This window comes from Anopheles moucheti, chromosome 3 (genome assembly GCF_943734755.1).
Source record: "Anopheles moucheti chromosome 3, idAnoMoucSN_F20_07, whole genome shotgun sequence".
NCBI classification, from domain to species: domain Eukaryota; kingdom Metazoa; phylum Arthropoda; class Insecta; order Diptera; family Culicidae; genus Anopheles; species Anopheles moucheti.
Window position 1 is genome coordinate 16,675,444 of NC_069141.1, and position 27,842 is coordinate 16,703,285.

The following is a 27,842-nucleotide window of genomic DNA, read 5'->3' on the forward strand; positions in this document are numbered from 1 at the left end:
ACGTGACAGGTGGGCCCAAGACATAACCCCCGCAACCCAGCGGGAAGCTGGCAGGAAGCGATAAAGTTCAGATGTTTTACGTCCAGCACAGACGAACGCTGGGAAGGGTTTCAGTAAATTTGTGATCAACCCCGGGCCGGGGTTGAAAGCAAGAAACGGGCCGACCGAGAGGTCAGGGGGTTTGTGTGAAATTTGTTTTTGTTTTCCCTTGAAAGGGTAACCGGAAAGTTTACTGCCCAGGCGAGAATGGGGCGAGCTGCACCCCCACCCGAAAGAGGGGAAAGTAAAGTTGTTACAACTTAAAGCAATGCACATGTCACGATGCATTGAATGATTTGGAAACCATTCACCACCCTTCAAGCGGACATGCGAATGACAAGTGTACGTTTAGCTTGACTTTAATACGCTTAACTTAAGCGTCCGGCAGACGAATGTGTGTGCACACAAGGATCGTTTACGTTGCACTACGCCCCTAAATGTATGCAAAGCGCACGACAAAGTGAGTAAACAATTTAGGCTGCAGCTACGAACAAGCTGCGTTTATACTTTCGGCACACAAAGTGTCCATCGCCGTGTGTGATGGTTGTACTCACTGATGAATGGTTATTTGTTTACGCACTGGACAGAAGGAACAAAAATCTTCCATATGTGGAGCAAAACCGCGTCAAGATTACTTAACCGATTGAGATATGCATCCCGTACCACGGTAGTACGTGTTGTTTTCTCGTTCCTCCAGAACGGCACAAACACTTAATCCTGGTGGATTGAAAATACGTGAAACTTTAGGGTCATTCCGGTAACCTCACGTATTGTGATATTTCGCCTTATTAAACCCCACTGGCAAACATTTGCGTAATCATTTGACACCCGAATTCCCGGTTCGGTGCTGGTTTTTTTCCCTTCTCCCATTCGGCTTCAACTGGTGTTACGCAGCAAAAAGCAAACAGATTGTACATGATTAATGGCATCCCGGTGGGTTTATGGTGCTTTCGACACGCTTTGTTTGCACACCAAACTCGGTGGCAATGAATATTTTACCAAACTGATACGGAAAAATCAAAAGCCATAGCCAATCACCAGTGACGCCAGTGGTAGTTGCCGTCGGTTTTCCTTCCCAAATGATCCAGCAACTTCGCTTCTTTTGCATACATAATGCAAAGAACGGTAGCGGCACCCGGGATGGGGCTATAGTTGAGCCACCAATGGATTAGATTTGTGCGAAAAACTGGTACGGTTCCGCAACACTTCATTATCGTTCTTGGTGGCCCCGGGTTTTCGGGGTGAGCACTGGGGTGACATAAGCGTAAATTATGCATTAGTTTAATAGGCCGATTATCAGCTGCCTAATCGGTTCGGGCTAGACGAACCCCGGTACGCCAAACTTCATTATGGTTCGCTTCTTTTTTGTGGCCCTTTTTGTGCCCGGGAAACCTCCCGGTGACAACTAGCTACTGACGCAACTGATAAGGCAGGAAGAAAGACTACGTCAGCAAAACCTTCCCAAAACCGTTGGCCCCTGCCTCACTTGCACCGTGGGCCGGGAAGGAGTTGGAGAAAATTGGATGGAAAATTATATCACTTTCCTTTGCATCCCGCTTTCCCTGCTTTTCGCTTTTGGCATTGGACAAGAGATTATGGTTTTGATGAAAGTACAGCTTAGATAAGGCATAAAATGGTTTGCTTAATGGTTGCGGAATGACACGATAAGCCAGGAACGAGAATGTATAATGTGGGGAAAGCGACACAGATGGAAAACTAATCAGACTATAGTTTAAGCACAACTAAATAATGGGAAGGGGATAAACGGACGGATGAGCCACTAGTATCCATCCTACGGGGATCTTTTTTTATCATTTACTTAGAACGAACGTTACACGAAAGGAGTGTAAAGTATGTTGAAATTTTAGAAATTTTTTAAATTAAATTAATTCTATCTAACTAACTAAACAATAAACTAAATTAAACGTCAAGAAAAAGAATATTAGTCTTAGCAATTCTACAAAAATTAAATTAAATTATAAACACAAAGAGCATTGCAATTGCACCAGAAATAAGCCAGTAACAACGCACCACTTTAAACATATATTACTGATCCTGGTCCACAATTCTATTGCAGGTCGTGGCAGAGCCAAGTACGAGATGACGGTACGGTTAGCAAACGTATCACACTTCGAGCTGAACGACAGCGGCGAACATCAGCTCAATGAAAACACGGTGACGGTGCTGGAAAAGCAGGTAAGTTGCGTAGCTGCAGGCGCTTGGTATGACGATTGGTTTACCAACTTTCCTGGCGCTCTTGCTGCTAGTTGTGGAATGACACACATCTCATTAAAATAAACAACCGTTTCAAATGCGTTTCTTATATTATCCCTTATTTTCGCTTGGTTTCATGAGGATGGCAATGGTTGCAGATGTACAATTTCTTTACAATTTGATAAAGTTACACATATCAGATGTGATATTTTCCACTCCACGTCCAGGGGGTCCATTCAGAATATTGCTTTAGTGGTGTTATTGGATTTATTTATCTGTGTGCCTACTGTCAGTAGTTCATTCATTTAATATTACACAAACTTGTTCTCCTATCTCGTAATGGTGTCACAACATATTGAAGTGGTGAAATTTATCTCAATTTATAAACTGTACGCACTCTGCAATTCGTCAAGGTGCCGTCTGATAGGCGCAAACCCCTAATAAGACCCTCACGTGGAGCAGTTCCTTCCGGTGATGCCCATTATCCTTATTAACTTTGTCGCAACCCCGTCAAAGAATGTTCTGCGTCAAATTACTGCGCTCCTCGTCGTTATCCTGAAGTGGTCCGCCACCACTCAGCGACTGGCTGAACCGGTGCGGTGCATTAGCGATGGAGTTCAGCACCCGCCGCACATTACCGCCGGCACGCTCGTTCCAGGAATTTCGTCGTCCCCGGCCATCGCTGCTACGCTGGTCGGTGCCAGATTCCTGAATAGTTGGCATCGCTCCCTCACCGCCGGGCACGCCCGTTCCACCGCCTCCCGCAACACCGGAAGCACCGACCGTGCTTTCGTTGCGTCTTCGCAGCGAACCTGTCGAGCGGAACGAGCGCGACATGGGACGGAAGCGCCCGAGTACGGATCCGCTTCGGTGCAGTCCTTCGGTGCGGCCATCACTTGCGGAACTGTTGTGCGTTTCCAGCAGTGAGCTGACGAGTTTCTCCAGCAGCTTCAAGTCGGCCGTCGTCTTCGTGTTGGAACCGACGGCGGTTGCCATGGGATTTCCAATTTGCCCTCCATTGTTGGACACTCCCGACGCCCCGGAACCGGAACCGTGCCCAAACAGGCGCTCGGCAATCTGGAAACAAAAAAAAAATGCGACTTTTAATATTGGAACGGTAACAGTGTGAAGAGCTGTTGAAAAGTTACATGCAGAAAGAACTTCAGTTAACATCATTAACATATTATAAAATCTGGAATATATTCAACCTGATTCAGACCAGCGAATCAAATGGAATATTTGATTAGCGGTGAATGCTTGCCGAGGAAGCTTAGTATCCCATTTTTAATTACTCTCGTTTCAAGTTTTCGGTATTGTTTCCATCAATATTGCCGATGATGATACGAGGCTAGAAGTACGCACCGTTGAAACACTCGCACGAGGGAGTACGGCCAATGGCGACGGTCATCAGTGACCTACTGCAATTAATTTCTATTCACACACGATCAGCGTGTTATTGCATCCCAAAACACGCCACCACGATTATCCTGCCCTCTAATCAACAAAGCACACACCTGGTGCAGGTTTAATGATAGGTCGAACACTACAAACAAAAACGCCGGAAAAAGCGTATGATAACACATTTTCTGCCACACCCGGTCCCGCTTTACCGCCCCGCCCCCCCCCCCCCCCCCCCCCCCCCCCCGCAACTGTCACAAAATCCACCCGGCCTACCCATTTTATTATGCACATCCAAAGAAATGGGATGCTGAGGTTCGATGGAAGCAAGCGGTGTTCGCCGCTGGATTGAAAGCTAATTAAATTTTCACTCAAACTCGGGGCTTAATTATCCTTGTTCATAAAACGCGACCCGGGAGTGGAAGTGGCTCTGCGCGGCACAACCATATTGCCACCATACACATTGCCGATAGACGATAGGTTCGTGCGATGGATAGGGTTCAGGCAGTTTGACCTGCAGTTGGGGCGCGTGGAACAAGGGACTCAGTTAAGCATGAACATAATCTCCGCGTAACTGATACGCTTCCACTAAAATCAGGCCTGATTGCAGCACGGGAAAAAAAGGCGTTGGAGAGCAGATATTGCTTTATTTTTAACGGTTTTGAATTGCAACTTGATTTTAAATCCCATTAATTAAAGGAGCTGCACACCCTTCTCATTGGAGTCAATTTATTCACTTACATTGCTACAATGAAGCGAAAATCAAGAGGTTGTGATATTTGCGTTTAAATATTGAAGGAATTGATCGTTTCCTAGCATGACACAACTTGTTATAAACGGTTTGTAGAGAGAGCTTTTAAATCGGTTTCCGAAGTGCAGCACTGAAATTCGAATTGCATAACTTTAGGCGTTTAATCGCGAGTAGAGCAAGTAAAGCAGTTGATACGTTCCGATAGGGAAAACTTATTTGAAATCGTTGCTGTTTGTAGTTTTTTCGTTCGTTTATCGTCGTATCGTCTATCGTTATCGTTTTGTATCGTTCTAATTTAACTAATGTTATTCTAGTTGCTTGTACGTTATACAAACATAATATTATTTAATTTTATTTTTTTTAAACAATTATAGCTTACCACACAACTAAAAAAACGCTAGTCAATGGCAGTTAAATCAGCAGCTTTGTTTAACAAATTATCACTTCTCGAACAGCACGTGCCAAATGTAGACTGCTGCGGTGCGTGACTATGTAAACGAATACCAAACCGGTATCAAGGTACCATATTAAAATGCATCATTCGTCACCATTCCACGGGTTCGCGGGTTCGCGCAAACGGGATGTCCTTGATACGTTCGTCCTTCACGCGCGTACACGTGACAAGACAACTGTCCAACTTTTCAAACTCATGCACCCCTGTGCCTGTCACATATATAACTGCCAAAAAGAAACCACCCCGGTTGGAGCATTTGCCACCCTTGTGCCACCCTTTTCGTTGATTCCCACGATAGCGAAAATCGTTTACAGGACACATCGAGCGTGCTTTTTAAATATGCCTTCACTGGCCCCCTGGTTTTTTGTTTTTGTAATGCTTCCCGAAAACTCGTACGAAGCCAGCTCTGCTTCTGTCGTATTGTCCTACACGTACGCGTGTGTGTTTGTTTCCTGTGTGGCGCCAAGTCAAATGTCGCAAAGTGAAATTTTCAAAACCCCCCAAAAAAAACGAAGCACAATGCCGAAGCGGTTCTGCAGATGAAATGAAATGTGTGCCATTTAAATTCATCTCACGGTTCAACGCTGTTTTAGTTTCTTCTCTCGGTCTTTTTTTTTTGGTCGTCAAAAGCTTGCGTGTTTGAAAGTCTCGAAGGTTTTTATGTTTCAGCTAAAACGGATTATGTTGCTAGCTTTTATTTATATTGATTCCTGTTTTCTTGCTGTGCGTAACATTTGTTGCTGGTGGATAATATTCCATCCGCAGATGGTAGGCCGTTATCGCATAGACTGCGTAGAGATTGATATGAGATAAAGCATCGCAGCAAGAGAAATGATCTACAGCAGCAGCAGCAACACAAATGACAGTTGTTCACTGGTGCAAAGTAAAGCATCGCAACGTCCACTTCCCCAGAAATACTCATAAAACCTTCAAAATAGATACGAATCAGTAGACATTCCCCGATGAACGATGTCCCTGTGTCGTGAAAATTATTCTCTCCCCGTCACCTTACATTAGCCGTGGCAGCTGTCAAATATTATTTCACACTTGTAAGCTTGCAGTAATGTTTAGCAGTTCAAAAAGCTTCCCCAAGTGTCAACCGGTACCATGTGTAAGACATTTAGCGCTTTCGAATGTGTCGGCCACAAAAATACGCCAGAAATTGTCGCATTCACAGGGAAAAAAATGATCCAAATTGTGCTTGGCGCCATCGCTGGCCTGTAACACGCTACCCACTAACACACAGGAAAATCTTTTGCAGGGCAAAAAGAAAATCACACATGAAGCGGAACGCTTTCCCTCATTATTATTCCCCAACAAGCGACACAAAATTGCATGGAATTCAGGCAGCTAAAACCCACCCCAAATGCGAGCTTACGAGATCCTGCACGACGGGCAAGTAATGGGAAAACATTCTAACGACTTGACAGCCACTGGCAGAAATATGAAATGTTAACTAGGAAGAATCTGCACTGGTATAAGTAGGGAGGAGGGGGAAAGTAACAGAATACAGGAATATGCCAAGGCAATACACACGGCATGAACCTAGACGTAATAATGCTAACGAGACGGACAAACTGAGCTGAGTGCTCTTAAACAGAATAAAAAACCTTATAACGTAATGAAACAAGACGTTAACCGAAATAGTTTTGCAACATGACAGACATAGTGTTTAGTGCAGTTAATGATGCACAAACTGCAACTCGTGACTCGTTTGCTTTATTTGCTTGGCGCCGTATTGGAGAAAGAAGAGTAATGGATAGTGATACATATCATTAGTATATATGACAGCATATTTTTCGAAAGAATTTAATATTCCTTTCCGTTGGGAGCAGCACCGTACTATACGGTTCGTGTATCGCACAACGGTGCTATTTATGTTGCATGTTGAAACATCGCCATAAAAGCGAACAAAAAAAGCAAGACCAAACCACCGACCAACGATAAAGATCCTCTGGCGGAACCCTGCAGCATAAGCTTTTGTGTAGCGATTCGTGTGCCCTACCCACCGCGGCATGCGCTGGTACCATCTTAATTTTCCAAGCCCGGTTTGCTGTACCCATTTTACCTCCATGCACTCGAGGTTAAAAATAAAACTCAACACAGCACAGCCCCACTTGATGCAAGCGAGATGATGTTTTCTTCACCCGAAGAGATAGATCCGCAAGCATGCAACGCTCGCAGCACATCGGGTCCGGTATTGCTCCAGCAGGGGTGTGTATATTTTTGTGTGGCCCATGACTTATGCTACCACCCATAAGCAACAATGTACTCTCAAACACACACACACGGCCACGGCCAAGCTAAACCAAACACGACAGACAAACACACGGGGACGGGCCTCGGGTAAACCCGATCCTCGCCAACCTTAGCCTCCACTGGCCGTCAACAAAGCATGGAAAAGCCAAAATCAACATTTATCAGTTGAGAGTGAAAAGCATGAAAAATGACAAACGAAGCTAAACATGAACCGCCACCGTTCGTTGCCGGTTTCGGGTGGGGCAATTTTCCGCGGCCCTAGGTGCGGACATAAATCACGGACTTGCTGTGAGGAGAGAGAGAGAGAGAAAAAAGTGAGAAAGGGGGGTGGAACGATCCAACCCAGCGAGTGGTATGATGGCCGATCATTTGTACAGCAGCTGCGCGTCCGGTTACGTGCGGGTTGCCAATCGGTTCCCTCGGCTTAGGAGGCGAACAACACTGCACGGGCAAATCTGCATAACAAGTGCCGGCCCGTTTTGTGCTCCACGGTGCCAACAAACCACAGTTGCCCCCTACATGGCTTACCACTTCTTTTTTGTTACATCCTCCGGAGGGTTTATCATTACGAGAGCTACACCGATTTAAACCACCTACGGACGAAAAGTCCACGGTAGCAAAGCGGCAGAAGATTGTTTTGTACGGTGGAAGATGTCTGCGATCCTGCACTGACTTGATTGCAGAATAATAGAATTTGCCCTTCCACTTCCGGCTGGAAGGATTGTTTGTATGAGATATGTGAAGTATTGTTTCATTTGGCTCGCTACGAGCGATGGGACGTGAAGAAGTATTATTAACTTTGCACGCTCCTTGAAATGGGTCTTAACGTGGTTTAGTCGGAATTGGGAATGTTTTAGGAAGAGCTAATATAATTTAAGCTATATTTATTACTAATATTGTTCAGAAATTCTTGCTTCATGAGTGAATTTGACGTTGGCTGTATTAATTTACAAATGTTGGCAAATATTGAGCAAAATTCCATAATCATCTTCACAATGGCTAAAAATATACAACGAAAAAAACTATATTTTTTTCATTATTTATGCATATTTAATAGATTTTGTTTAGATATTAAGCTCCACGTAAGTTGACCATACTGAAAAGGTTTCACCCTTGTTCTGAAAGACTGTCTTTTCAAAATATAATTGCATACCTTTAGGCGTTTAGCTAGAAGACAGGGTTTTTTGTGAGTAAGAAACATAAATTTTTCTATATGATTGTTTTATAATTTCCCCAGCAACGAAATTAACTAAAAAGATACAAAAAATTAGTTTTGAATACATAACATATCATTGTTTTATGGTCAACTTATAAATTACATAAATTTAGGCGTCCTCAGGCTTTAACATGCACACTCAGAAGTGATAAAAACAGTATCCTCCTGCTCGACATTGCCACGCTTTCTAAAGCCCAAACACCTGCAACACACTCCACTCCATCTGGTTCGGGCACCTTTCTTTAATCACCGATACTTCACCGCTATACGTCATAGCGCTGGTAAAACCTGATCCCTTTCCCAAGAGTTCATCGATACCAGCATTATTCTTCCGACACAGAAGAACCGCCCAAAAACCCACCACCCCTCGGACCCGAGTTTTGCGACAGCGATAAATCGCTCTACTGCAGTACGTTCGAGCCCGTACGCCCGTACTTAAGCCATCCCGGGCCGTGTTCGATCCGTATCGGTTCCAGGTCACGGTCCCAACACATTCTTCACCGTTCGATGACCAACTTCGGCTCCATGCAAGAAGCCAACTTTGGAATTTATCTCCGAAAGAATCGCCACCTGATCACACGGCACAGATGGCGACGTGGAACAAGGTGTGGCAGCTTAATTTCACTCTCACCCACGGGACGGTACGGACGGAAAAACGTGCCCTCGAAAAATCCGGCGACTGACAGTGGCGTTAGACTTACCTCACCGGCTGCATTGCTCGAATAGCTCATCCGCTTGACCTTTCGATAGGTGTCATCGTCGACGGCTTCCTTCAGGGCCTGCTCGAGTGCATTCTCCAGATTCCGTGCCTTCGGGTCATTTTCCAGCTCGGCATAGCTGGGGGTGTGGACGGCGGTGGAGATACCGGAAAGGGGGAGAAAAGAAGGGAAGTTTAAAGAACAGCAGCGGCAAAAATCCGAAATAAATCAAATTGAAGAAGTGTAAGACCCGGAAAACCCCTGGCACCCGGGGAAAGTATTTGTCCTGGATGTTCAGCGATGGTCCGTCCGCTCAGTTGTTGAAGTTGTCGGTGAAAATCGAACCGACAAATAACTTTCAACAGGGGGAAAGTGCTCACCGCTCTGGCTGCTCACTGTCTTCGAACGATGGACCGTAACAGCTGCATTGACCGCCATTTCATCGCTTATGAACCGCGCACGAACCCACCTCGTCCCACCTCTGGAACCGGCAAACCCGGTGGAACACTCGAGAAATTGTAGCGAACGATTGCAAATATTTATTAACTTTTCAAATATGACTCCTCGGGCGCTGTTGTAACTTTTTTATCGCTTTTCGAGGACTTTTCTCCGGTGCGGTGCGGTGGAACCGGCATTTCATCAAACTGATCGGCGGAGTGAGTGTGAGAGCGTTTGCAAGTGATTTTTCATTTGACGCTATTTGGAGCGCGAGTACACGCGCGCAACGCTGGCAACCCTTGTTACGCTGCTAACGAGCATTTAGCGGGAAATTGTAAGAGAACTTAACAGACTTCTGTTTGTTTTTCGCGCTGTAAATGGCCAGCTCGGTCGGGTACATTCGGTGGAAATATTATTACAAACAATCTCAATGGGGTGGGTTACACAGTGCCTGGAAGCGTTGGGAAGCTCGGTGCGAAAGCACAGCCTACTTAAAGTGTAGTAAGCAGTATGTAAGAGCGCTGTAAAATACTTACGTTGACATGATGTCCGCCTCACCACCACCACGGTTGCGGCGTATCGTGGTACGGTTTGCAGTGCGTGCGGTGCGAATGTCCGTTTCCCAAAATCTGCGAATAAAACAATCAAAATATGCTACATCAATGAGCGAACAACTTCCTAGACAGTTAGTGCGTAAAGCATTTTAAAAAATGTTTCGTACCAGTGAAAAGATAATTACATTCACTAAGAATTTTAAATTGATTTCGCTATCGATATGGCATATTTGTTTTCCTTACAGTCCGGTCCTCACCGTTTTTCAAGCGAGTGGGAAAGTATATTCCCCGAACGTCGATTGCTGACAAATGATCGTTTTAATTAAAAGCAGCATATTCTGTCGCGTTTCTTCGCGTACAGCTGCTTCTCCGTTCGGGCTTTTCGTTTTAAATCATTAAGTCAATTTAGTTTCCGTTCCGTCCACCGTAAACACCAATTACGGAACATTCTTTCCGCGCTCTATTAACCTTCGCCGGATGGTTGGAAGATCGACTGGACGGCGTCACTGGCAAGCTGTTTCCACACCAGGCGTACCTGTTTCGGCTTTCATTTTCTCGGTGGCAAAAAAAAAATAGCAGCCAAAGCAGCGGACACGCGGAAACCGCTTACGTCCGCAATTGACATTTATTTATGCAAATTTACGCCACCATTCCCACGGGAACTGGCAGCAACGAATGGAAGGGTGTGGGAAGTTTCGCACCGAGCCCGAGCCACTGAGCTGTCAGTGTGGAGTGTGGGAAATTTATTCAAACACACTTCTTCACCAAAAAATATGTTCTCCACCGCACGCCACCTGCATAGTGTATTACATCTTATTGGGATTACGAAGGGGCCCGGGGTTTTCGGTGGAAAACAATCATAAATATTAAAGTTTAGCGAAAAGCACCGGTTTTGTGACCTCCGGAAGCCCGGTACCGCGGTGTTGATTTTTCCAATTTCCTTTCGCAGAAGTACAGCCCGCGTGCGCGTGTGTGTGTTTGTGTGTATGGGAGCTGTTAACCTTTGGTCCACAATGAATACACCAACGCAACGGCGTTCGTTTAGTGATGTGTAGCCCGTTTGTTATCCACGGTGAACCATCGTGTAACGGGGAAATTGGTGGCTCTCTTTGGTGGAAAAACTTTGCGCTCTAACAATGCAGACAGGATAAGGTGGTAAGGGCAACAGCAAGGTGCCTGCAAGCAACGATCTACTGACATCAAGATGGGAAGCTTAAGCGTCCCATCCCAGAACGGCAGCTTGTCCGCTCAGGTCCCGCTTTAGCATGTCTAATTTTGAGCATCGTTTCATTTGGAGCCCATTACCAACCTCGAAACATCGCATCGGGACGGCATCACGGGTATCTGATCCAGTGCATGCTTCACCAGCCCAGCGGTGGCTCAACTCATGGCCAAGGGTTTCATAAACATGTCAAACCGTACCTCCACACTGCGGTACGTTTGCTCATTTCCATGCCGTGCCCAGCAAACCACTCGAACCGTTCCAGGAAGTACAACCGGTGCCGAGCAGTGCTTTCCCATCTCACACGTTCGCGCCAGGGAAAGCTGCACGATAAGTTCTGATCTAGTTGAATGTAAAAATATTCCCTGCTCGAGCGACACCGAAAAGGTGGGCGTTGGAAAAATGGGCATATCCGTTTCGTCCTTTCCGGTTTGGGCGTGTTGTGACTCCTAAAGGGTTCAAACATTCCCGGCCAGCATAACATCGATTTCTAACGTTTGGTTTTTCTTTCCATCCTCGGTTTGTTTGGAGGACGACTCACTAACTCTTATACTTCCATTTCCACAAGTACACACTGACGAACGAATAATAGACGGGGCGTTTAAGTGGTTATTTAAGGATTATTTATCACTCTGCTTATTCGTTCGAATGAAAGTGTTTTTACTTTTGCATTTTGTGGGTTTTGATATCAAGTCAGCGTAGATTATGCAGTAATATTGTCTAGTGAGAAGATCTCTCTCTCTCTCTCTTTTTATCTCTCTCAGAACAAATAGTTCTCATTATCAGTCTAGCTATAAATTCACAAATGTGCCAATCTTTGGCACAGCAGGTAATTTATATTAATTTATTATAAGAAATATATAATACAGGGCTCTTTTCATACAAAAAACGAAGTCAAATGAGTCCAGCAGATGATGTTAATTATTTAAAATAATTTAATACATGTTTGGCAACACTGCCTCAGGACCTTGTTATCTAGTTTTTTTTCTTTTTAGCCTTCATCGGGCAGCTTCAAACATGACATTTAAAGGCAGAAAAAATGGACGCGATAAGATAAGCGCCATATCATGAAAAAGGAGTAGAAGGACGTTTTAAAATTTTCTCTTCCATTTAAGATAGACAACTATTATACTGAGTTTCCGAAAAATGTTTGCTGAACAGTTCATAGCAATCTGTTTCCAGCTTAAGTATTAGGGTGCAGTTATATTATATAGCATATAGTAGTACTGATATACGAAATAGACAGAATCATTTATGAGGTTTCCTCCATGTTGATAATGACTGAAGCAATATTTTGTTAAACTAGTCATATTTAAAAACAAAACTGTACGGGCTCAAAGCATAAAGCAGCGTTGTGTTTTGAATGTTCTAACCAAACAACCAATGTAAACCACAAACAAATGTAAAACCAGTATAATTCACACGTACAGAAAGTTTTTTTTTCTGCAAATTTAACCTTAACTCTATCCTACCTCAGCAAGTAACAGCACAACTGTGAGCAAAAAGTGTACATTAATTTCCATCACAAACGTTTCACCACAAAACATGGCGCTTAAAACAACAGACAGCAGACGGTCGACTTTTCCGACTTCATTGCCTCCCACTAAACGGTGGCCGCCGCTGTTCAACCGCTCAAACAGAAAAAGGAGAATATTATGAACACATTTATAAATGTGGCCCGGTCGGTTATGATTTTCCGAGCGCAGAGCAAAATCCTCATCCACCCCGTAGGATTTAAAACAAAACACAACAAAAAGCGGTGAAATACAAACGAAAAAAAAGCTGTTTCTGTGTTGATTCTGCCCGGTAATCTCCACCTCCGTATAAGCTTCATAGCACCTTGCTTGGTTTTGCCGGTGTGTGTCACGGGTTGTTTTTATAACTACAGAAAAGTATTACATGCGATTATCGTTGTGAAAACAAACGAAAATTAGTTTTTCTCTAGTGCTATGGAATCATCCCGGTTAGGGAATGTTTTTGCTTGTTATATACTGCTCTCAACACTCATTGCCTTCTAAACGCACTGTGTTCATTAGACTGGTTTGAAAATTGTTACACAATATTGTAATCAGTTTTTTTTTTTGTTTTGTAATTGGTTTAAATTATAAAATTTCCAATGCCGCCAGACTGGTGTGTTGCTATTACTAGTGAAGGTTATTTGCAACATTTGCACAGAAACTATCAAACTAAATCATCATTGAGAAGCCAAAATATGTAAGCCGATCCCAGGTACAGTGTGCATCTGCATGCTGCCTACGGGCAATTTGCGAATATTCAATTTTCAACGGAAAGCAATAATTGTGCACAAAACGATAGCAGAGACTTAACAGACAGACACACAAAAACCGATCAGCACCAACATGTCGAGTCCCTTTCACTGCAAACACATTCAGGATCGAGCGTGTTGAAATGCTCCATTCTCTGGAAATACGGTGCAACGTGCAACCAAAGCTGCCAAAGGCACATCGAGTGAGCCAATTATTTTACACCCATTAGTTTTTCATCTCGTGTCGTTTGGTTGATTGCGGGAAGTGTTAGTGCGTTTGTTTTTGCTTTTCTTTTTTCGTTGTTGCCTAGAATCCCCAATGCCCAAGCGCCGTTCGAAACTATCTCACGTAACACACAACAACTCGTTCTATGCCATTTAACAATGAACTAGGCGGATAAATGCACCTGCTGCACTGTAGTCATTCGCATAGACTGTGTACCATTTGTTCGATTTGGAAGTTTTTTATTTAAGGAGCGAATATGGTCCCACACAGGTGCACGTACAGTGACAGTTAAACTAAAACAAAAAACAAAACATAGTAACCATGTTTTTATGAAACCAAGTCAGCACCCATTTTTGATGTTCTGAATATGTTTTGAAATGTTTGAAACATAAAGTTAAATAAATAAATAATAAAAATGTGTTTAATAAAAAAAACACATTTTTCCATAATTATTCCAAAAGGTAATTGTTCAAAATACGTATCGTAAATGATTGAAAACTATATTAAAAATTATAAATCAATTGCGTAGGATAACCGGAAATTTTCCATACACGAACAACATCACAAAACAGTGATTATAATTCCTGTAGACCAGCAGCACAGCATCAGATATGCAAACGTAAATAATCTGCTGTCCAGCGGTAAACCGATCGCCACGGTGACAATGGCAGTGACCAGAAGGAAGGATCAAATGAAATACAAAACTTTTAAACGAGATTCTCTCTTCCTACGCTCACTGTACTTACCGGCGCAGATCCGGACTGGAGGTGTACGGGGCCGCTACCTCCTTAATCTTTAGCACGACGATGGCGGTAATAAAGATGCAAATAACGTTGATCACCGTCAGCAGACCGGAAACGATGCCATTAATTAGGAACTCCGTGGGGATGTAATTGGTGTAGATGAATTCGTAGCTAGAGTTACCACTGTACGGTTCACCCTTCAGGTGCGGCATCTTGATGTCTTCCTCCTTGTATATGAGCCAAATGCAGGCTAGTGCCCAGAACAGTCCCTGTGCAGGTGCAGTAATGGGGGAAAAATGTGTTTCTGTGTAAGTCACTGAATAGATAGCAGAGATGATATTATTGGGTGTAGTTATAGCTCGACTACATTATAGAGACAAAAAAAACAATAATTGAAATCATGAAACTAATCGGAAAATTCCACCGAAAACTACTTACAGAACGAAAACTTTGTAAGCTTTTACTTTTAAGTTTTACGAGACTCACTGAAACTTATTTACCATATGTGTTGCATTGACCTCTCAACCTATTTTTATCACAAAGCGCCTAGCGTTATGCAAATGACGTACTTCATTTGATTATTTACTCATTCCACAGCTGTATACTATGAGGAAAGCTTTGTAAACGGATGAACACTTGCAACAAATACGTCAGGTCTTTCAATACTATAGAAGAGAATATGACCACGTACATTCTCGTCATAAACAACTGGCGGCTACGAACATAAACAATTCCATAGTGTAAACAATACTTCAAACTAATAACACGCACTGCCAGCACTGCCACTGCAAACAAAAAGCGTCGGTCTTAGTGGAAAACAAATCTCCAATGTTGTGAACATGCCTTGTGCGAACATATTGACAGGAATGGATGAGTGTTTAACTTTTCCACCACTCTCGCGAACGGGTCAGTCTTCAGAGCGGCCCTGCCTTTAAACTTCCCATCCAAACGGCTCACTTTGCCACACGCCACTTTCCAGTCGAACGCACCCGAACTCATTCGCACGCAAACCGAGGGATGGTCTTTACACGCCGATAAAACTTTACGATCCACCCAGGGAACGGAAGGATAGCGGTCGCTAGCATAAGTCAAGAGAGCAAGAGATACAAAACTATGGTCATAAAATTAATGTTGCCATACACTGGCACACTGTTCCGGCTGCAGTGTGTATCTGTCCGGGGACATGCCGGGGAACGTGCCATAAAAGCAAGGTCAGAAGCACACTTCCTGCCTATTTTGCAGCGAAATCTGCTCGCGATGTATCGTAGTTGAGGCTTACTAAAACAGGATCATCACTCAGGATGCTGGTTGGCATCCGCTTTCAACCCCTTCAGCCGAGGGAGTGTAGCCGGCATGTTATCAACGTCCGGTTCCGTTGCTTTTCGGAACGTTGCATTCGAGTTTGGTTAGATCAATCTATTGTCGCATCACCGCGGTAGAAAGCGCACCGAATAGACACAATTTAATGTCGCCAACGCGTTTGAACAGAATCCGTTCACTCACAACCTAAGGTGATGATTATGATGATGATGATAACGGCGAGGTGGTCCTCAGCAAAGCTGATGCTCCTCTGCCGGAAGTCGTTGGATTCGATCCAGCAGAAACTTTCAGCAGAACAATCAGCGGAAACCGCGCCGGCAAGGGAAATACCCGTGAAACGGCCATTAAAACGAGGATATAAAACTAAATGCCTGCCTGGTGCTTGGCGGCGGTGGACAGCCCTATCGTTCGACCTTGAAGCCCTTGAAGGCCGTTCGGTGGAAGGCCGATTACAATATTCACCCACCGCCTGCTCCCAATGCTAAGCCCTTAGCTGGGACGGCTAGTGTAATCTAACAAAGTTTCCCCAACGGACAAGCAGGGAAAACATCGAGGGTTTGCCCGGGCCGGTAATGGTGTGCTAAAGAATCGTAATATTTTCCGTCGTGCCTTTATTGTAATGATTTTTGTATAATTGCTTCCGTCGTCCGGCTCGTTACTAGCGTCCTGTGCGGCGGAAGAAGTGGCGTTAGATTTGAGGAAAACGAGAATCATTTAGGTGAAAAGCTGTCGATTGTCGGCGTTCTACACAGAAAAAATAACCTCTAGGGGCAAATAGCAATCAAATGTCCTTGAAATTCACATTTGCTAATGAATTCAATCTTAGTAGACGGATTTTTTATACAAATAATTAAAACAGCGTTTCGGTACGCACAGAATGTTTTCCTCGAGAAAACGTCTGTTTTGATGATATTTAATCAAATTAATTCATTTGAAGCATATTAGTGATGATTTGGTTGAAAACTAATAAATAGATTTTTGAGATGTAATATTTCATTCGTCGAGAAATCTATCAGGAAGGTATAACGTGTGTGAAAATTCCTGAAACACACGTAAGTAAAAAACAGACATAGTAGGCAGGCCTTTTCGCTCTCGGTATTAAGATTTCGGCGATAAAACGCTTTTTTGGAACCTTTGTATTGATTAATTCCACAGAAAATAAATATATAATCATATTGTTCCCAGAACTCCAGCTATAGTTAGCAGAACATTGATGATGTATCATATTTATTCCTGATCCCTCCACGCCATTCAGATGCTCATTTCGATTGATAATAACCTTCACGGGAATGGTTGTTCCAGTACGCGGAACCCACCAGTATTGGCGGTGCTCAAATCTCATAATCCCTAATGAATCTATTAACACCTCGAGGCCATTCGAAGCTCACCGAACGTTTGCAGCTGTGAGCAGCAAAAGTTCGCAATTCAATTGCACCGCTTGAGGCTGGAACATTTTAACGAACCCTCTATGCTGTATTGTTCATCCCTAATGACAGGATGCACCGAAAGAGGTCTTTCGGAACGCACCCGCTAAATGCGCATCGTTCTATCAATATCACATCGATGTCTAGCGAAACCAATCCATTCGATGAACGGTGCACACAACGGCGCCCTACGGCGGCATGTTCGGTATGCTTTTGCGGGGGCTTTTGCCGGCTGTAGGATTTGGTGCTTTTGATCCTGGACAGTACCGAATCGTGTAATCGGTTGCCAATTCACGTGTTGAGTAGAGAGGCCACACAGCGACACATGTTTGTAACGGAAATGGAGCATCATTATTGTGTGTGCGTGCGTGTTGGAAGTGTTGCCAAGCGTGTGCGTGGCACCGTAGCAAAGTTTAGTCCCATTCACGGTAGTTCGTGAAAGCAATTGCACAAAGGTGGAACCGAATGGCTTCGTTTGATTGTGTTCATACTTACACAGTTCACGACCGGTGGCAGCAACGAAGCGGAAATTGCAACACCTATCAATGGTCCGGCCGAACCTTGAAGCAATGCCACCGCTACACCGCTACCGGATGTTAACGCCCAGAGTATACCCATCCACAGGGAGCGTGCATTGCCACTAGGTAGAATTGGGAAATACAACAAAGAGGTTAAGTTAAGTTAATCAATTAGTAACATACAATTCATAGTAACAGGAATTCATAACTCCTGGAAGAATTTAAATCCTGAAATGTAATAAATTACTGGTATTGGAACAACTTGTCATCCTTATGGAAGTTTGGAAAATTGACTTTCTAAATATTTGTTCAAATAAGTCGACGATCTAATAATCAGTTGTACAAACAAACATCCAAACACCAATTGCATACTGTCAGGCGCTTATTTGCACAAATGGACGGAACATACCCATAGCATCATCTAATTGTTAAACATTTCATTAAAAAAACATCAAACTGGTGCAGAGAGATGACATTATTTAACATAAAAGATCAAGAGATAAATTAAGTAATTTACATAAAAACACAAAATAACTTCAACGGTGGAAATTTTAAAATGTTCATTCCAATCCACTGCCTTTAATTCCCCGTGGTCATTTCAACCGCAACGTTACGATCAATTAATCTAAACCAAACAAAATCAATTTGTTAATCATTGAACCATTATCGAACATCACAATATGCTTCAAACCAAACCGTACCACTTAATCTAACCGAAATCATGCATGTTTCTAATTTAATTTCCCACTTCGTTACTACACAATTACCACCGTGCACGTTGGATGTGTAGTAGGCTACAATGTTACAATAAAACAAAAAAAGGGAAAATCTAAAGTAGCATTGCATCGTGTGAGTTTAAGTGGAAACCACACAACAGCCCGCACCACCGTGATCAATCGTCCAGCGTCGGTGGAATATCCCACGGTGTGTTATTTATTTTCCATTTTCTAACCGAAACACCATCAAAACCGCACGGAAACCTATGAAGTGGGATTTTGGGGAGAAAAATCAACACATTTGGTGTGCGATCGAGAGAAAGGCAGGGCAGGGGAGCGATGTATAAGTGGGAGGCAACCGTGCTGTTGTATGGATATTACCATTTCGGTATGGCGTAATGTATCCACCGCATACAAATTCCACCGTTCTCTAGTTCATTTCCGGTGGGGTTTCGGTTTCCGGCAAAAATCTGCCCTCGCTACAATGTTCGATACTGTGGCGAAGTGGAAGAGAAAACAGCAAAAAGCTTCCCTGCCATAGCGGGCGGGAAAACTCCTCCGATAAGTGTGTGCTATATTTTGCTTTAATTAATTCATTCCAAAATACCCACCGGATAGGGGGTGATGGTATGATGTCCGTGATTTCTGCTGTTTTACGAATATTTAACAACCAATTGGAGGTTTCGTTCATTATTTTCATTTCCCTGTGTTTTATTATCAAGTTGCTTTTTACCGCCTTCATGTATTTTTTGGGGCAATTTTTAGAGCGTTTTACCGGTACGATGAATTTGTAATTCATTATCAACAGCCGACATGCTCCACTATACACCGTACACTTCCCGGGGCGAACGAGACATGTGGAATCGGGCACATAAATGCATGCGGATACGCTGATGAAAAGCGAAATGAGAAAAAATCACAAGCACAGATAAACAACACATACACACACACACACACTTACCGGCCCTTCATTTCCTCCGTTGGGAAATCGCCGAAACCCCACGGCATCTCGGTGGTGCCAAGTATGAGCCCGAAAATGAATCCAAACAGTATCGAGATGAACATACCGAGTGCGAGCGCTGTAAAGCCAACCTTCTGCAAACACACCCGAATACGGAAGAGTGGGGAAAACAAGAGAGAAAACAATATTAAAAACGTGGAACAAAATGGTTCGTTCCGTGGATATCAATTAGCAATGTGGAAATGTAGGCTGGGTAAATATTTTACAGCAAATTCGTACTGCACAGCATGTGCCAGTCGCTAGGACGGAATGATTGGTATGCGAAGAGACAGATAACCACTCACACAGACCCACACACACACAAACACACACGGTATTAATCACAATTTGACCCATCTGTCCGATATCCCAGGATCTGACTGGGTGATGAATGTGTTGTTTGCTTTTTTGACATTCAATTTACCATCGTTCAACAAGACTCGTTTCTATTTTTTTGCCGATTTTCATGTGACGTGTTTGAGAAGCCTACTTGGATATTCTGGAAAAATAGTTTCGCACATCGGTCTTTTTAAATAGTCAATCGTACTAGCAAATAAATTATAGATATAAAGGAAGGAACTAAACTGTAATTTAATCCGTTTATTTGAAGGCACCAAAAATATTCGTAGAACAATTTCAATAATCTTAGTTCTTAGTAAAGTATCTTAGTATATATTTTTTTTAATACTTTTAAGAATTTCTACATGTTTATTACGTGTTGAAAATTGTAGTTTAAAAAAAATACTGTAGTATTTTGCATACATGTCACTATGCTGAATAGTACATCTGGCGATTACGCCTAAAGGTATGCAAGGTGTTACTTAAAATAGGGAAGATTATCAAAACTAGTTTATACTGATCGAAGTAAACCTTTCCTACTTTTAAATTAGTTTTATGCCGTCTAATAATCTTTTCTTGCGACTTCTGTTACTTCGAAGATCAAAGACAAACTCCCAATGTCGACTATGTCGCCATTCACTATGGCATCATCGCCTAGGCGTAAGATTTATGAATGGAGTACAATAAAAGGCTTAACAGTCATATAATACTTAATCATTGCCTTTAACAAAAAAAACGCATAGCTTAGATAGGATTCAAAGACCATAACTTCCAGAAGCGCTCATAAAGCAATTAAACAATAATTTCATGAGTTCAGAAAGATATCACTTCAAGTGGCATTTTCACACAGCAAAGATTCAATAATCTTGCGCGGGGCGTATCATCTCATACTCATCTCGTTTCACACAGCGTATATTCGATTCCAAGGGTACAGCACCGTTTCGTTCGAAAGTGTGCAAAATATAGTTCCCCCTTGCCGAAAACCGACAGGCCAGTTTCACACTCTCGAACTGCGAGGCAATTAATTTTTAAACTACTCCCTTTCTGCCATTTTGCTTTCAAGCTTCTGCGGTGACCGCGAGGGAAACTTTCCATCTCACCGTTCAGCCCATATCCTGCCTCCGCAACTAAAGCGTGGCCAGCCATCGCTTTGAATGAAAATGTTTTAATTTAAATTTTCATCGACTGAGCACACCTGAGAACCGCAGAAAATTTTGTTCTTTTCTGTTCTGCTCAGCAACGCCGCGCCCTGGTGTGGTTTTTATTGCGGAATAAGTTTTTTGTGTGTGTGTGTTTTGGTTGGTATGTGCACGTGCATTTTTTTTTCACTTCGTTCCGTATCAAAAAGTCGGCTTTATGAATGTGAACTTTCACCATGACTTCATGTGCTCGCGCAGTTCGCTCCACGGGTGATAGAAACTGGTGAGTTTTTAGTGGTGGATTTTCCATGGAGAACGCATACTTTTTTTTTTGTTTTGTAGCCTGCTTTGGAATTGAGTATTTTGAAAATGCCAAGCGATGGATAAATTTATTGCAGCTTTCGTGGAAGTTCAGCACGCGATATTTTACAATTTTTTATCTACTAAAACTGTATTTCAGTCCGAGTTTAATAACTACACAACGATGAGCATAGTTTACGTTGTGAATTTATTAAAAAAGAAACAGTTCGGGGTGGTGTGATGCATTTAACTGAAAATTCATACAACGATCATAATTATTTTTTGCTTGAGAAATAGTTAACTCCAACCACACATTCACATTTCAGATTGACTTTCAGTTCAACGATCACGAAACATAGTTACTCATAGTTTCACCATCACACACTAAAAGCATAACCTTGTATGCTGTAAAGCTCTTAAAATCGAAAATTTCATCTACCCAAAAACACGTTCTCGAATCTAGCGACAAAAAAGCATTAAGGTGATCGTTTGGTTAACACGAAACACGACAGACTTACCACCAGCTCGCGGTCGGCTATGATCGTTCCGAAGGTAATCGACATTACCGGACCCATCAGCGGTGAAACCAGCATCGCGGCCACAATGTTTGGTGCATTATTTTCCACCAGTCCTAAGGCGGCAAGTGAGCTGCATCGAAGCGAAAGGAGAGAAAACAAAATGTACGCTAAATGAAGATGTGCCACACAGTGTACGATCCAGCGAAGCAAAGTGTTTTGTGACGGAAACCATTTTGCTTTGCGCTCACCCTGCCCGGAAGGTGTTTTGCGGTGGTGCTTTAGCGTTATGGAACCCATCTGTACTTACTCTGCCGTGACGATGAGCAGCAAGTAGTCGAACGATAGTGAACCACCGGCCCGCACACCATCGACCACTTGCTTCACCGTGAGCTTCGAGCGGATCGAGTCGACAAAGTTGTTCCACTTGGAGTTTTCCTCACATTCGTCCCTGTTGGAAAAGAGAATGAACCATCCCACACACACACACATGTTTGAACGTTTAATTAAGCGTCATCCAACTGTCGTTCATCGGACTTCCGCTACCGAGAATCGCCCACTAACTTAAAAGACATTTAATTATCGACCGATGACTGAGCGTTTAATCCCTTTACGCTAGCCGACGCTAGGACAAACGTCAAAATCCGCTCAACAGCAGCAAGAGAAGGTTTAATTAAAAGTCAACTCGTTGGCCTCGTGATCCTTGTTACTTTCTCCCCGTAGGATTAACTATAGCGTAAGGCTTTACTTCATCCAAATAAATAAGAGAATTAATATTCACCAAGTCACCGATATGGGAAACGTCTATGCTCTGATATCTAACGCCCAGCATCCAGTCGATGGAGAACGCGCTCTTTCTTTTGTTCACATATTTAATAGGTGTGTGGATCAAGAATATTGAATTCAACGCTATACACCCTTTGTTTCAGCTGTTTTTTTTTTTGTTCAATTTCATGTTCTTTTTTGTGCAAAATCTTGCTTCTTCCTGTATGCACGTTGCAATGTACGGTGTACGTGAACCTAATCAAATTATGCAAATGCACATCGACAATAACGACGTCGACGGTTGGGAAGAACAAAAATGAAACACACAGACTGCAGGCGAAGAAAGAACTAAGTAGCAGTACATCTAAAAAAAGACATATAAAACAAACGAAAAAAAAAACACATGGCGACGAGTCGTTTTACTGAAACAAAAAGCTTTTGCCAGTAAAAAGTGGCAAGTAACAAGTAAAGAGTGCAAAAGTAACAGAACCAAAGCAGTCCGTAGCGTTCGGAGACATCTAAGAGAAAAGAGAGCGTAAAATACGCAGAACAATTTCTAGCACCGAGCGCAAGTCGCTATTCTTCTTCATTTGAATAATAGTCAGCGACTGGATAGTGTCCAAAACGGGAAACCTTTAATGTTCGGTCGGGAAAGTTGAGGAAAATATGGACAGGGTATAAAGCACAGTGGACATGAAGAGAGGGAAGAATCCGTACCCGTATTCATCTTCGTTGCTGGTATCGTTGGAACCATCGAAGCTGACACTGCAAGGCAGAACGCTGAAAACAAAAGATGGAATATGATGAAAAATCACATGAAAATTCAAATAACGGTATCACAGATTTTTAGACTATATTTATATACAGTTTTATTTATATATCAAATAATTTCCGTGACTCGAATAAGGAATTTATAGCGATAGACGCCTGACAGTATGCAATATAAAGACAAGTAATAAATGACTATATTGCATACTTTTTGGCGCTGCAAATCAAAGCCTAATAGAATCGAGTTAAGGACTTGGAAAATGATTGTTCTAGGACAGTTTTATACAAATTACCTTACGCTGGAGTTGCACTTAATACCGATTCCTAGCTCTGTTAGACAGTGAAGTGTTGTTTCGCATGGATCACCAGCTGCCAGAGGGAACACAACCTGATAGTACTGACCCTCCTTATCCGGGTGCCAAATGACGCGCTCAACCTCTAGCTTCTTGAGTAACTCGTCCAATACCTAGCGAAAGTAAAATCCTTGTCACATTTTGTTTATTTTACTTGTAAATGTTTCGCCTTTTGCCCTAAATAGTTTCATGCGAGAAGCATTTCCCCAGCAAGTAGTTACCGCTTGAGAATGTGCCTCTTACAACCACAACGCTCGGGTTAAGGCAAAGCTCCACTGAAAACAAACCCCTTCTTCGCCAATGCAAACAAACGGGCGAACTTTGTCGCCTACGAAAACATCGACCGACCGATTTCCAACCGAACACGACCAGGATGTGGCAAAGATTTATATCGTCCATCCGTGCGGCCACGTCCGCGTGCACCGTTCCAGAACCGTTAATGAAGGACAGTGTTGGCAGTTCGGGCAGTTTTTTCACGGAAAATCCTCACCGTTGCGGTCGACGCTTGGGTGCCCACAGCGTCACACGCTAACAGCAGCTTGATAAACGGTTTGTGTTTGTTTTGCGAGCTGTGTCCAGCGTTCGGAACTTACCTTTTCGAGCGGTGCCGATCCACCATCGTTCGTTGGTGCTTTTAGCGCGTTCGCTCCGTACGGTGGTTTGGGTGGTTTCGCTTTGTTTGCCGTACGACGTCCCTGTACGGCGTGTTTGTCACGCAGCTCAACCTCAAGCCGAAGGACTGCATTTCCGGCTGCACTGTCCGCTGGGTTGTTGTGCGTTCGCGGACCTCTTGGCCCGTGGGGCACATTTTCCGGGAGATTTATATTAAGATTACGTGGCGGTTGGTGGGACGATACCGGTGGAGGCAGCTGTTCATTATTTGGCGCATAATTTAAGCCTATCGGGAAGGAAGCACAATTTTGGGCGAGATGTATTACGTTTTTGTCATTAGTACAGCGTGGTAGTATTTAGGGGATGTACTGCATCAGCTGATGATGTATATGAGCGTTATGTAAATTAAAAAACTTCAAACATACGACACAAACAATTAGTTTGTTAAACTTGATGAGATTGAGACACAGGTTTAACAGCCTGTTCCTTTAAATCTTTGTCTACTTATCATGTTTTACCCAGTTCCTATTGATACAGTCCAAAAACTGACCCACGACCTTGAGTTTGGGTAGATACTTAAGAATGTTGAAGTAAGAAACTAAAAGACAACTTAGGTATAATTTAAATACTCTATTAAATGATATTGGTTCTGACTGTTCGTCATTTTTCCAATTGCAAGACCAATTTGTTATCCCTAAACAACCAATTTGATTACTTGATAGAGTACATAAGACTTAAAAGCAAATTGGGAAAAGTTATTTCTATTTTGGTAAATCTTAACCAATAAACCAATAAAAAGAACCAATACTTTTGTAGCATTTTTGAAACAATTTGGAGCAACTTTTCCGCCAGATACCATTCATCCAACACTCCACCACGGAACCCGAATCACGCTGCATTCGCTATCAATTCCCCATTTCTGGTGGGTGCATCCATTAACAATGCCATTTCGTCCTTCGCTGCACTCAACGAAGACTCGATTCGACTCCCCCGGTCGGATGGCAATGCGGAACATCCTTGCGGGGTTGGCGGATGGGCGATTTGTTTTCACTCATCCCCGTCGCACCATCGCATTCAGCAGTGGAGCAAAACTCATCTGCAAATATTTACCCAACCCAGTGCCCTCGGTAGCGAAGAATGTTTCCGCTTTGCCGAGCACGAAGTGCACCCTTATGGCACTATTCCTTTCATGGCGCTTCTGCTTTCTTTACCTTTCTGCGGATGTAATAGTTGGTTGGATGATTTCTATTTCTGTGCGTGTTTTTTTTTCTTCTTCTTCTCCTTTTTCGATTTGCACTTTTCGTTGCTTCTCGCTTCCCAGTTTTCAATCCCTCCGGCATCGGACCAAAAGCTCGTCTCAAATAAGCGGCACCGAATCAAATGGCCCCCAAAAAAAAAAAAAACTAGTCCAAGAACAAATGAACAAAAAAAATTTAGCTTTTCCGATTAAGTTCGAAATGCATGAAAGGGAAACTAGCGACTAAACCCGCACCGAAAAGACAGAACTTATCCGGCGTACCGCGAAACAAGTTAGGCCGCGGTGGTATGCAAGATAAAGGCAGCAGGTGAACGATATTTACCTACAGCGGCCACGCCAGTTCTGTTGTTCGCTCGGGAGCTGCATTCGCCGATTGATGACGGAAAGGAATTTTATTTTTCCACTCTACCACACGGCCATAGCCAAACACAATCAAGCTTCCGGCTTCCGGGGGTGCAAACCGGGGGTTAGTTTTTTTCCGTTCGTTCCCATACAGGCAACGTTTCGCCACAATTCCCAGGTTCATTTCTATTCACCAGATGTAGTCAACGTTCCGTCCACTATCTGTCGGATGCAGCTTCTTTGCTGTTCTTGCGAATCCAGTACAAAAAGTAAGGTCATTTGACTGTTGCAGGCTCTGTTATGCCCGGAAGCACACCATCAGGAAGTAATCACTATGCACTATGGGGAGGAATCCCAGTTTTCGGTGCTGAATCTTCCTTTGAAATATTTGGCTGCACGATTCGCTCATCATTTCTGAACTAAACGATGCATTCAAAATCTGCCAACAGGTACCGAATTCTACGGTGGATTGTATTATCCTTTCTATCTCATTCTTTTCCAGCCAGTTTGTTAAAATATTTTTAGTGAAAGTGATAAGATATGCAGAATCTTTTACTTCTTTTCAGTTCAGAATCACACCAAAGTTCCGAAGAATTTTATTGACAGTGTTTGAAAAGAAACTTTTCCAATTTTTACATTTCTTTTGATGATTTGAATTGAACGACTTCGAGCAAATCATTGAGTACATTAAATTTAGCAACTCAAACATCAATATTGTATTCTATGAACCAAAAAATAAACATAAATCCGAAAATTCTTCCATGGAACACAGGATATCTTTACAAAGCCCATTAAACGGAAGGCTCGTGCCAACAAGCTTTGATCCTGTTAATGAAGATGTTTGAAAGGTTGCTCAACCGCTCCTTTATTTTTTGTTGCTTCTCGCTCCACAAAACCCCACCATCCGAACTCACGAGCAAAGGTTGCCATTCATTTGCGTTGAGCACATATTTAACACCGACAAAAGAAAACAGGAACCCGCACACAACGGAACCCTTTCGTGCATGTTTCCCCGGTGGGTCACCTGAACCATCAATTGCCCAAGCCAACATAGGTGAGGATGAAGCATAAGCATAAGACGTATGGGCTAACCATTCTTACCGTTAATTAACGTCCTTTCATAATTTGCCGTCGGAACACAAACAAGAAACACCACTCCAGGCATCGTTCAGGCCGCATGCAAAAAACCCTTTTACCCGTGGGGAAAAGTTTTGCGAACGATTCGCAACGAGATCCGGAGGGCTGATGGTGTCGTGCTGTGAGGGTTAAGAGTTTAATCCGCTTATTGCCTGCACCGATGAGTGCATTCCCTGTTTACCGTACAGGTACACTCAGGATCACTGGGCATACAATCTTCGGTGACACAATAGTAACATCACAGGTGTGTTCGGCTGTTGGTAGGACTGTAGCACACAAGCTTACGCGCAATAAGAGCAAGATTTTACACCGAATTTCACGCAAAACTTCACTTGCTATCGATTGTAAAACACAAACACCAAAAAAACGGAACAAATTAGAAACAACGATTTGTTTTTTGAAACTTTCTTTACGCAATTAAACCGTTTTCTCTGTGTAGAAAGACAACATTTCTTAAAAGGTTTTCCATATTTCCTCCCCCCCCCCCCCCCCCCCAGCCAAGGTGCCCACGAGATGTGGAAAGTTATCACGCTTGTATTTCACGCACCTTGTGGCACATTTTTCCACGTTCGCACGTTGTTAAATGTGGTAAAAAAAATGCAGGTAACAATTAAATTATCCTAAATTCCCCTCGGAAACATCAAAGTGAACAATTAATTCTTAACTGTTTTTCACGCACATACACACACACGCACACCACATTTCTTTCCGCGTAAAACCAACCCCATGCGCAATCGGCACGGCAAATAAAAGGCGAATGGAAAGTGTTGCGCGTTTGCGAACACAGCATGCGTACGAACGAACGGGGAAAAACTTTTCCCGAAAAGTTGGCGTTGAAATCGGTGGTTGTACAAAACG

General features: G+C 43.1%; 2 protein-coding genes across 2 annotated transcripts in view; one reads left to right on the plus strand and one right to left on the minus strand.

Moving 5' to 3' along the window:
• Positions 1-27,842, plus strand: part of LOC128303547 (uncharacterized) — a 114,022-nt gene that overhangs the window by 28,317 nt on the left and 57,863 nt on the right. Inside the window, exon 5 of the mRNA XM_053040531.1 lies at positions 2,117-2,235. Within this exon, the coding sequence (XP_052896491.1) occupies positions 2,117-2,235 (119 nt within the window). The remainder of the gene's footprint in view (positions 1-2,116; positions 2,236-27,842) is intronic.
• LOC128303548 (uncharacterized) lies at positions 2,764-27,012 on the minus strand. Its single transcript, XM_053040532.1, has 12 exons — positions 26,949-27,012; positions 24,229-24,533; positions 23,576-23,748; positions 23,232-23,294; positions 22,060-22,200; positions 21,753-21,882; positions 19,418-19,551; positions 17,718-17,862; positions 14,482-14,747; positions 10,004-10,096; positions 9,033-9,168; positions 2,764-3,330 (listed from the first exon to the last, which is right to left on the minus strand). The coding sequence occupies exons 1-12, from the start codon at positions 27,010-27,012 to the stop codon at positions 2,764-2,766; spliced, it is 2,217 nt and encodes a 738-aa protein (XP_052896492.1).

Coding starts and splice junctions, on each gene's coding strand:
- LOC128303548 (XM_053040532.1), bottom strand. CDS start 27,012: ATGCCTGGAGTGGTGTTTCTTGTTTGTGTTCCGACGGCAAATTATGAA. Junction 19,552..21,752: donor TAGCCGACCGCGAGCTGGTG/GTAAGTCTGTCG, acceptor GTGTGTTTGCAG/AAGGTTGGCTTTACAGCGCT. Junction 17,863..19,417: donor ACGGAGGAAATGAAGGGCCG/GTAAGTGTGTGT, acceptor AATTCTACCTAG/TGGCAATGCACGCTCCCTGT.